At 48.8% G+C, this 9,417-nt stretch overlaps 1 protein-coding gene across 2 annotated transcripts in view; it reads left to right on the forward strand.

Moving 5' to 3' along the window:
• STOML1 (stomatin like 1) overlaps window positions 1–5,631 on the forward strand; it is a 14,090-nt gene extending 8,459 nt beyond the window's left edge. For both annotated transcript variants that reach the window (XM_081020119.1, XM_081020120.1), the window contains exons 6-8: window positions 364–595; window positions 2,429–2,656; window positions 5,147–5,631. In XM_081020119.1, coding sequence (XP_080876245.1) covers window positions 364–595; window positions 2,429–2,656; window positions 5,147–5,349 — 663 coding nt within the window. In that variant the 3' untranslated portion in view covers window positions 5,350–5,631. The remainder of the gene's footprint in view (window positions 1–363; window positions 596–2,428; window positions 2,657–5,146) is intronic.
• The last annotated feature ends 3,786 nt before the right edge of the window (window positions 5,632–9,417 follow it).

The following is a 9,417-nucleotide window of genomic DNA, read 5'->3' on the forward strand; positions in this document are numbered from 1 at the left end:
GACATGCCTGGACTAGATGACCCTTTAGTTCTCTTCCAACTACAGTGGTACCTTTGGTTACCTCTGGTTAATTCGTTCCGGAGGTCCGTTCTTAACCTGAAACTGTTCTTAACCTGAAGCACCACTTTAGCTAATGGGGCCTCCCGCTGCTGCTGCACAATTTCTGTTCTCATCCTGAAGCAAAGTTCTTAACCCGAGGTACTATTTCTGGGTTAGTGGAGTCTGTAACCTGAAGCGTCTGTAACCTGAAGTGCATGTAACACGAGGTACCACTGTGTACAATTCTACAATTCCATGAAGATATGCAGGGTCCCAATTTTCGCATGCCCTTGATCTAAATTCCCTGCCTTCTCTTCTTTCTAGGTGGAAATCAATGACATCACCAGGTCTTGGGGCCTTGAGGTGGACAGGGTGGAACTGATACTGGGAAGCGTCCTCCAGGCGTCCCAGGAGTCTGTCCCACAGGCGCCGGGCTCAAGGCCTTCAATCCCAGGACTGGAAGGTCTGGACAGCACCATTCAGCAGCTGGCTCTTCAGTTCTTTGGCAAGACCCTGGCGGCTGTGGCCACCCGTCCAAATGGAGATTTTGAGACAGGTGACCACATGTCAGCTCCCCAAGCATGACTTAGTAAAATAATAATATTAATAATTTCTTAGGGCAGTCAGTCCTTACTGTTTATCCCTAGTCACTCCTTGGTGTAATACCATTGTAATACAACAGTGTAGTGTTAGGCTTGGACTAGGGAGACCTCAACTGGAATCCTTGCTTGGGTCATGAAGCTCACGGGGCAACCTTCAACCAGCTTGCAACAAAAGACTGTAGGAGCGTGCTGGATCAGGCCAGTGACCCATCTAGTCCAGCATCCTGTTCTCACAGGGGCCAGCCATAGGACCTGTGCCCTGGCCTCTTAAGGGCAGGTAAAGGTTTCAAAGGTTAGCCCCATCAGTTCTTTCTGACCAGATGCCTGTAGCAGGCTCCAAGCTCAAGAGCCCTCTCCCCTCCTTGTGGACATTTTCACCCCCTCCCATTGCAAGAATCTCCTGACAATGTTTTTGGAAAGGAGGGGGCGGAAACTGCTCTTCCTGCCTGACTCTCTGGGAGTCTGAGTGTTATCTATGTAGTGATTAGATGGCTGAGTGAGAGCTGTAACACTCGTGCAAGCCAGTACAGTGGTACCTCTGGAGGCGAACGGGATCTGTTCCGGAGCCCTGTTCGCATCCTGAAGCGAACACAACCCGCGCAGGTCGCGATTCGCCACTTTCGCGCATGCGCGTGGCATCATTTTGCGCATCTGCACATGCGTGAGCGGCGAAACCCGGAAGTAACACACTCCGTTACTTCCGGGTCGCCGCGGAGTGCAACCCAAAAATGCTTAACCCGAAGCTACTTCAACCCGAGGTATGCCTGTAGCTCTTTAGTTTTAGTTTGCGGTAGCTATTAGAAAATAAAGAAGTTATGCTTCACAGCTTTCTTCCGTGTTGTTCATACTCTGCTGAGTTTGGTGCTTACAACTCACAGTTGTGGGTCCACTGCACTTAAGACCTGCTTTCCAAAAGTGGAAGGTCTCTGGAAGTGTGATGAAGAGCCAGTGTGGTGTGGTGGTTAAAAGCAGTGGACTCGTAATCTGGTGAACCGGGTTTGATTCCGCGCTCCTCCACATGCAGCTGCTGGGTGACCTTGGGCTAGTCACACTTCTCTGAAGTCTCTCAGCCTCACTCACCTCACAGAGTGTTTGTTGTGGGGGAGGAAGGGAAAGGAGATTGTTAGCTGCTTTGAGACTCCTTCGGGCAGTGATAAAGTGGGATATCAAATCCAAACTCCTCCTCCTCCAGTTTGCCCAGCCCAGTCGGGGCAGAACCAGTTGTTGAGCCCAGTCGTTGGCATTGGCTCAAAGGCGTACTGACACTCTTGTGGTTTCCAGCAACTGGTACCCAGACGCGTTTACTGCCTTCAACAGTGGAGACATGAGCTCTACCACCTTTTCAACAAGCCTTTTAAAGAAGAGATCTTTCCCAGTATGTGTCGGAATTGTTTTTAGATGTGCCACTTGTGTGTGGAAAACCCCCGAGGAAGGTCGGGATATGGATTCGATAATGATAAGGATCATAATTCATTAATACCACTGTCTGACCCCTGGGTTAGAGTGTCGGTTGAGGACCCAGGACAAACCAGGGCTCAAATCAATCCTCCACTCAGCCATGAGTGGGTGACCTTGGGGCCAAACCCTGCCTCTCAGCCTAACCTACCTCCCAGGGTTGCGATGGGCATTCAGTGAGGAGGAGAAGGAGGGGGAAACCATGTATGCAGCCTCAAGCTCCTTGCAGGAAAGGGTGGGATATAAATGCAACAAATAATTATAAGCTGGAGGAGGGCCCTGCTTTGGCCACGCCTGCTATAACCTACGTACCAATTGCCCTTTTTCTCCAGCTGAACATGTGGAAGTAGAGAACGAGATGGAGGAGCCACTGCACGCTGTCCACACAGAGCCAGGCGGCAGCAGTGAAGGAAGGAGGTTTAAAGCTGAGGAGCACCTCTCCGCGTTGGAGCGTTGCTTGTCCGAATCCTTAGTGAACCAGGTCAAGGCTTGCTACCAGATCAATGTCCGGCTGGCCAGTGGAGCAAAGACTACTACTTATTTCATTGATCTCTCTGCAGGTCAGTTTCTTTTGTTGAATGAAGCCATTGACAAAGGCCCTCTCCTGTGGGTCTTCCCTCACTCACATCTGGAAGGTGCTGTCAGTGCAGAATGCTGCAGCACGATTGCTGACAGGTGTGAGGAGGCCTTGCCAGCATAGAACACCTGTGCCCAGAGATCTGCACTGCCTGCTGATTGGCTGTTGGGCCAAGTGGGGCAAGTACCTACGAGATTTCATTGCCCCACATATGCCCACTTGACCGCTTTGAAGGGCCCTGTTGCCGGGGCTACATGATGCCCATTCATAAGAAATTGGCCTTTTAGTGTGGCGGCACCTGCACTTTGGAACTCCCTGCCTATTGACACCAGACAGGCGCCTTTGCTGTCTCCTTTTGGCATCTGCCAAAAACATTATTGTTTAGACAAGCTTGCGCCCAGATGCTTAGGAAGTTGATGTGAGTTTTAAGCTGTTTTTAGCCTATTGTCATTTTAACTTTTTGAAAGCCTTAATTTGGTGCTGTTAATTTTTCCTTGTTGATAATTTTACAGTGGTACCTCGGGTTAAGTACTTAATTCATTCCAGAGGTCCGTACTTAACCTGAAACTGTTTTTAGCCTGAAGCACCACTTTAGCTAATGGGGCCTCCTGCTGCTGCTGCGCCACCGGAGCACGATTTCTGTTCTCATCCTGAAGCAAAGTTATTAACCTGAAGCACTATTTCTGGGTTAGCGGAGTCTGTAACCTGAAGCGTATGTAACCTGAGGTGTATGTAACCTGAGGTACCACTGTATTGTTTTCTCTTTGTTGGGTGTTTGTTGGTTTTTACAATCAAGCAATGTGTACATTTTGGGAAGTAGGTGGCCCTAAGGCAGTACATTGGATCCAGCCGTTGGGCTTCTCCACCGACAGCACCGAGAAAGTCTACCAGGCCTCTGAAAACAGCCATGTTTGGCAAACCCCAGGGGGCCCACCTGTTAGTTACATCACATGAGAAACGGCCAATCTGAGGTGGCCATTTGGGTCCTCAGGACCTGTCAGGGTGGGGTGGAGTTGGGATCATAGAGTCTGGGCGTAACAGTGCTCTGGGTGTTTAATAATAAATAATAATAATAATAATAATATTTATACCCTGCCCATCTGGCTGGGTTTCCCCAGCCACTCTGGACGGCTTCCAACAAAAGATTAAAAATACATTAAAACATCAGTCATTAAAAACTTCCCTAAACAGGGCTGCCAGAACAGAGCAGTGTTCACTGCTCAGGTAAAAGAGGGAATGTGCAAATCCTAACTTTGACGTTGTGGGTTTTGTATTTTTTTAAAGGTGCATTCTGCAGAAGGCAGAGTAGACTTTCTTGGCTGCTGTTCCAGAGGGGAAGGCTAGAACCAACGGGTGGAAATGTCAGAGGAACAGAATTCACCTAAACATTAGGCAGTGGCCTGGTTCTTCAGCTGTGATTCCCACATTGTGGGGGGTGGGACTAGATGGCCCCTTAAGGTCCCTTCCACCTCTACAATTCTATGATTTTATGATAGAGACACCTCCCCAATAGTGAGAGCTGTTTGACAGGATGGGCTCTCCTTTGCTGGAAGTAAATAAATAAATAAATAATAAATAAATTTTATTTGTATCCCGCTCTCCCCAGCCAAAGGCAGGCTCAGAGCGGCTAACATCATATAAATAAGACAATATGCATAATACAATATACAATATGCAAATAAAATAACATTCAACATTCATTAAAACAATATAGAATAATATTAAATATCAGCATTTCAAAATTAAACAGAAATCCACTCAACGGTTACAATAAGTAATTTCGAAACTCCTAATTTCTAAGTAGTTAAAGCGGTGTGAAATTCTCTTTGGGGGGGTTCAAGTTTTGTATTTTGATTTTGTTCTGTGAAACGCCCTGAGACCTCCGGGTATAGAGCGGTATATAAATTCAATAAATAACAACAACAACAAACAAACAACAACACAGAGGCCCACAGCAAACTCCAAGTTTATTCAGTAAAGCATTACTGGACACAGTCCAAAAATCCTGTGGGAGCATTTCTGTTAGGACAGGCACTAATCTGGCAAAATATATATCATGTTAGCTGTTCATCCTCTCTCCAACCGTTTCTGCCGCCCCAGCTCCCCATCCAACCAGAGTCCCTGGAAACCCTGACTCAACCCTGACTCAGCCTGACTCCTGTTAGAACTGAAGTTGTTTTTCACTTTAGCATTTAGCTGTTAGGTTCATCCTAAGCTAGTTCTTGCCAGCTAGCGTTCTTGAATATGTGACACCCACCTCACAGATAATGGATTTAACCAAAATTCCATGTTAGCAGAGTGGTATCAGTCAGGGATGCTGTAGTTAAAACGCTGTCCTGAAGTTCCTGCCCTGGACTAGCAAACCTCCAACAAATTTTCCTTTTCTATTATTTAGTGAACACCAGTTTCAAGAGCTGCTGTCCTGATTTGAATTCCTAGGCCTACTGGTCTTCCTCCCTTTTTTTTCCTGCAGGACGTGGGCGAATAGGCCCTGGGCCGCCCGACCACAGTCCCGACGTGGTGTTGGAGGTGTCTGAGAGTGACCTGGAGGCCTTCATTCTGGGGGAGCTCCATCCTTTGAATGCCTACGTCTGCGGGAGGCTTCAGGTCCATGGAGACCTGAGTGTAGCCCTCAAGCTGGAAGAGCTCTTCAAAGTGATGAAGCAACGAAGATGAACATGTTGGGAGTCCAAGAGGAGGGATCATTCAGTTTGCTGCCTAAGGGTTAATTCTGTCCTCAGGAAGCCAGCTTACCCTAGGGGGCGGGAAGGAGTTGCTTAGCAACCAGACAGAGTGGCATGATGCTTACTGGCGTAGCAGTTCTGAGGGAGTTTTAACTCTGTATGTTAGTTAAGCGTCTTCCTGCCTGAACTAAGAAAGACACAGCCTCTCTTCCTTTCTCCACAAATGATACCCAGGTTTTTTCAGTTTGCTCAGTAAAGTGTCATCAAGACTTTTCTCTCTGGCCTCTGTCTACGTTGTTGAAGTGACTTTACTAACAGAACAAAGCCTGTGTAGTTATTTGAGTTAGTTCTACTGCAGCAACCAGACTGTGGACTGGATCCAGGTATGGGGATCATGTGTTTTGTGTGATGGAAACAATTGTGCAAGATCCCCAGTGTATTTTCAAGTGCTGCTTATGACCTACAGAGCCCTAAAAGACATGGGGCCTGGCTATTGGAAGGGCCACCTTTTGCTGTACAAGTCTGACCTATTAGTAGTATTGGTATTATTAATTGTCTCTTATATGCCCTTCAGGAAGTGATCTCAGTGCAGGTTTCATGAATTTTAGAACAGAAGAAGCTAAGAAGCATCGTGCTGGATCCAGCCAATGGCCCATCTAGTCCAGCATCCTGTTCTCACAGTCTCAAGGGGAAACCTGCAGGCTGGATCTGAGCACAAGAGCCATAGTCTGTCCTCTAGTGGTTTCCAGCAACTTGTATGCAGAAGCATGTGGAGACAGAGCTTAGCCTTCATGGCTGGTAGCCATTGAGAGCCATCTCTGCAAATTTTTCCAGTTGTCTCTTAAAGCCATCCACGTTGGCAGCCATCCCTGCCTCATGTGGGAGTGAGTTCCATAGGTTAACTTTGTGCTGCATGGAGAAGTCCTTTCTTTTAGCTGTCCTCAACCCTCTCAACATTCATTAGATGTCCCAAAGTTCTAGTCTGGGAAAAATCAAAACACAATATTAAAAACAGTTAAAACCAATTATATTCAAGAACAGAGGGTGTGTAATGTCCGTCCGTCCGTATGTGTATATCTGCAGGGGGGGGGGTTTCCCTTCCAACTCTGTTATCCCAGTAACATTTTGAGTTTTTAAAAGCAACGCCAAAAAAGGCAGACGTCTCCTACATGTTCCTGCGTGTTCGTCATGACTAAACCAACTCAATTTCTGTTGATTCACATAAATGTGGAATTGGTTAACAATGTATTGTCTTTGAATTTGGGAATTGGGGAGAGACGGGAAAGTCCTCACAGTGCCGGTTCTTCTCTGAGCTGGGTTTATTTACACACACCCATCTGAGTCACCACCCTGCCCATTTGGGGTTGACTTACTATAGGACGGTGAGGGAGGGGCGAGAGTACTCCCGAGTTGCAGGACTACAACTCCCATCTTCCCTGGTTATTGACCGTGCCGGGGTGGGTGGTTGTACGCTCATGGGAACTGGAATCCCACAGCTCCTGGCAGGGCTGCTCATTAACACAGTAATAGCAATCTGGCTTCTCCAAGGGAGTAGTTCTGGGCACCCCAGTTTAAGGAGGATGTAAGAGCTGCTTGACCGTGGAACAGACTCCCTCAGAAGGTGGTGGGCTCTCCTGCTTTGGAGGTTTTGAAACTAGGGTTACCAGATGTCCCCGTTTCCCAGGGACAGTCCCCGGATTTGCGGATAAGTCCCTGGACAAATTCCATCCCCGGAACGTCTCTGGATTTCATCTAATGTCCCCAGGAAACGCAGCAGCGGCAGTCTCAGCAGCCCGGAGCAGTTGGCTCTGTCTGGCTTCAGGAGCTGTTCAGAAGTACCCATATGAGGTTGGTGCAGGGCCTCTAAGATGGAGCTTCCGGGCTGCCTCCACCTTCCCTGACCCCAGCAACTCAGCTTCATGCTGCCTATAGGAGTAGTAGTAGAAGAAGAGGAGTTTGGATTTGATATCCCGCTTTATCACTACCCTAAGGAGTCTCAAAGCTGCTAACATTCTCCTTTCCCTTCCTCCCCCACAACACTGTGAGGTGAGTGGGGCTGAGAGACTTCAGAGAAGTGTGACTGGCCCAAGGTCACCCAGCAGCTGCATGTGGAGGAGCGGGGAATCGAACCCAGTTCACCAGATTATGAGACTACCGCTCTTAACCACTACACCCACACTAACTCTCAGCTCCTACTTGTGTGTAAGCAGGAGTAGGGACGGGGATCTCTCAGCTGCAAAGGGACGCTTCGCTGCCTATCAGAGCTGGAGTGCAAGCAGGAGGGGGCGGGCATCAGTCAGTTAAGCAACGGGAAGCCTCCCTTCCCAGCTGAGGGATCCCCGGCCCTCCGGCTTGCACGCGAGTAGGAATGCCACTCTTGGCCCTCTTCTACCTTCCATGCCTGACCGCACACTGCTTCACCACCACCACTACCACTGAAGAACCAACAACTCAGGGGCTGCCCAGGCTCATGGAGAAAGCAGATAGGAACCTCAGAGGAAGAGGAAACATAGCGGTTGAGGTCAAGGCAGCGGCTGCCCCTCTGCCACCGCCATCGCTGAAGCATCAACGTCCCAAACATGTAGTATGTATTTATTCATTTATTTAAAGTGTCCCCGGATTCATTGAAAAAAAATCTGGTAACCTTATTTTAAACAGAGGTGGGGGGGAGAGAGAGAGATCTTCTAGAGCAGGGGTCAGCAACCTTTTTCAGCAGGGGGCCGGTCCACCATCCCTCAGACCATGTGGTGGGCTTTTGAGGGGGAAATGAACGAATTCCTATGCCCCACAGATAACCCAGAGGTGCATTTTAAATAAAAGCACACCTTCTCCTCACGTAAAAACACCAGGCAGGCCCCACAAATAACCCAGAGATGCATTTTAAATAAAAGGGCACATTCTACTCATTTAGAAATATGCTGATTCCTGGACCGTCCGTGGGCCAGGTTGAGAAGGCGATTGGGCCGCATCCAGCCCCCGGGCCTTAGATTGCCTACCCCTGTGCTAGAGTTTCTTTAGCCGTGATCTCTGTATTGCAGGGGGTTGGACTAGAATGGATGGCCCTTGGTTCAACTCTCCAGTGCTATGATTCTATGAGGGAGGAGGAGTATCTGGCTCCACTCCATCTTTGAGGGCTGCCGTCACAGACCCCCAGGTGCCTTTCTCAGGGCAGGTATCTCAGGTACAAGTGGTGAGCCTTCCCCTGCCCCCTGGGCTTGTCATCGCTCTCTACACTTGATGACTCCGGTTATGAACTTGCTCTTTTCTCGCACAGTCTCTGCCAACTGTCACCTCATGACAACCTATCTGTGGCTGCCACACCTGGACTGTAGTTTGCGGTTCATCAAATGCAGAGCAGGTAGAAAAAATGCAGGTAGAAAAAATGCCGGTTGGGTCTCAGGAAGAAGACTTTCCCATTACCTGCTTTTAACAGGAGATTATAAGAACCGAAGCCTCCGGCATGCAAAGTATAGTATCCTAGAGTTGGAAGGTTCTCCAAAGGTCCTCTAGTCCAACCCCCTGCTGAAGCAGGAGATCCACTGCCACGGCATCCCGCCACCTTCTGAGACAGTCTGTTCCATGGAGCAACACCTCAGGCCATCAGGATGTTTTGTTTATTTTTATTATGTATTTTGTGCTTTGCATATTGTAACGTTGTGCGGTGCTCCGCCCTGAGACCTATGGGTATATGGAGTATGCAAACAACAACAACACTCTCAGGTAGCATTTCAAAAGGAACAACAATGAATGGTGCCCAGTGGCGTAGCGTGGGGGGTGCAGGGGGGGCGGCCGCACCGGGCGCAACATCTGGGGGGGCGTGCTCGCGCTCGCAGCTCTCTGCCCCCTGCTAAAATCCACGGGTTAGGGGGCACAAATTACTTGCCTTGCCCTGGGTGCTGACAACCCACGCTACGCCACTGATGGTGCCCAGTATGAATAAATCCTTGTGGTGAGTGATCTTTCTCTTGCAACGGAAACAGAGAAATTATTAACACCCAATTGCAGCAAGATGAGAGACAGTAGCCGGGCAGGACAGAAACCAGCAATGCCAGCACAGAAG

This window comes from Podarcis pityusensis (genome assembly GCF_964106645.2).
Source record: "Podarcis pityusensis genome assembly, chromosome: 9".
NCBI lineage: Eukaryota > Metazoa > Chordata > Lepidosauria > Squamata > Lacertidae > Podarcis > Podarcis pityusensis.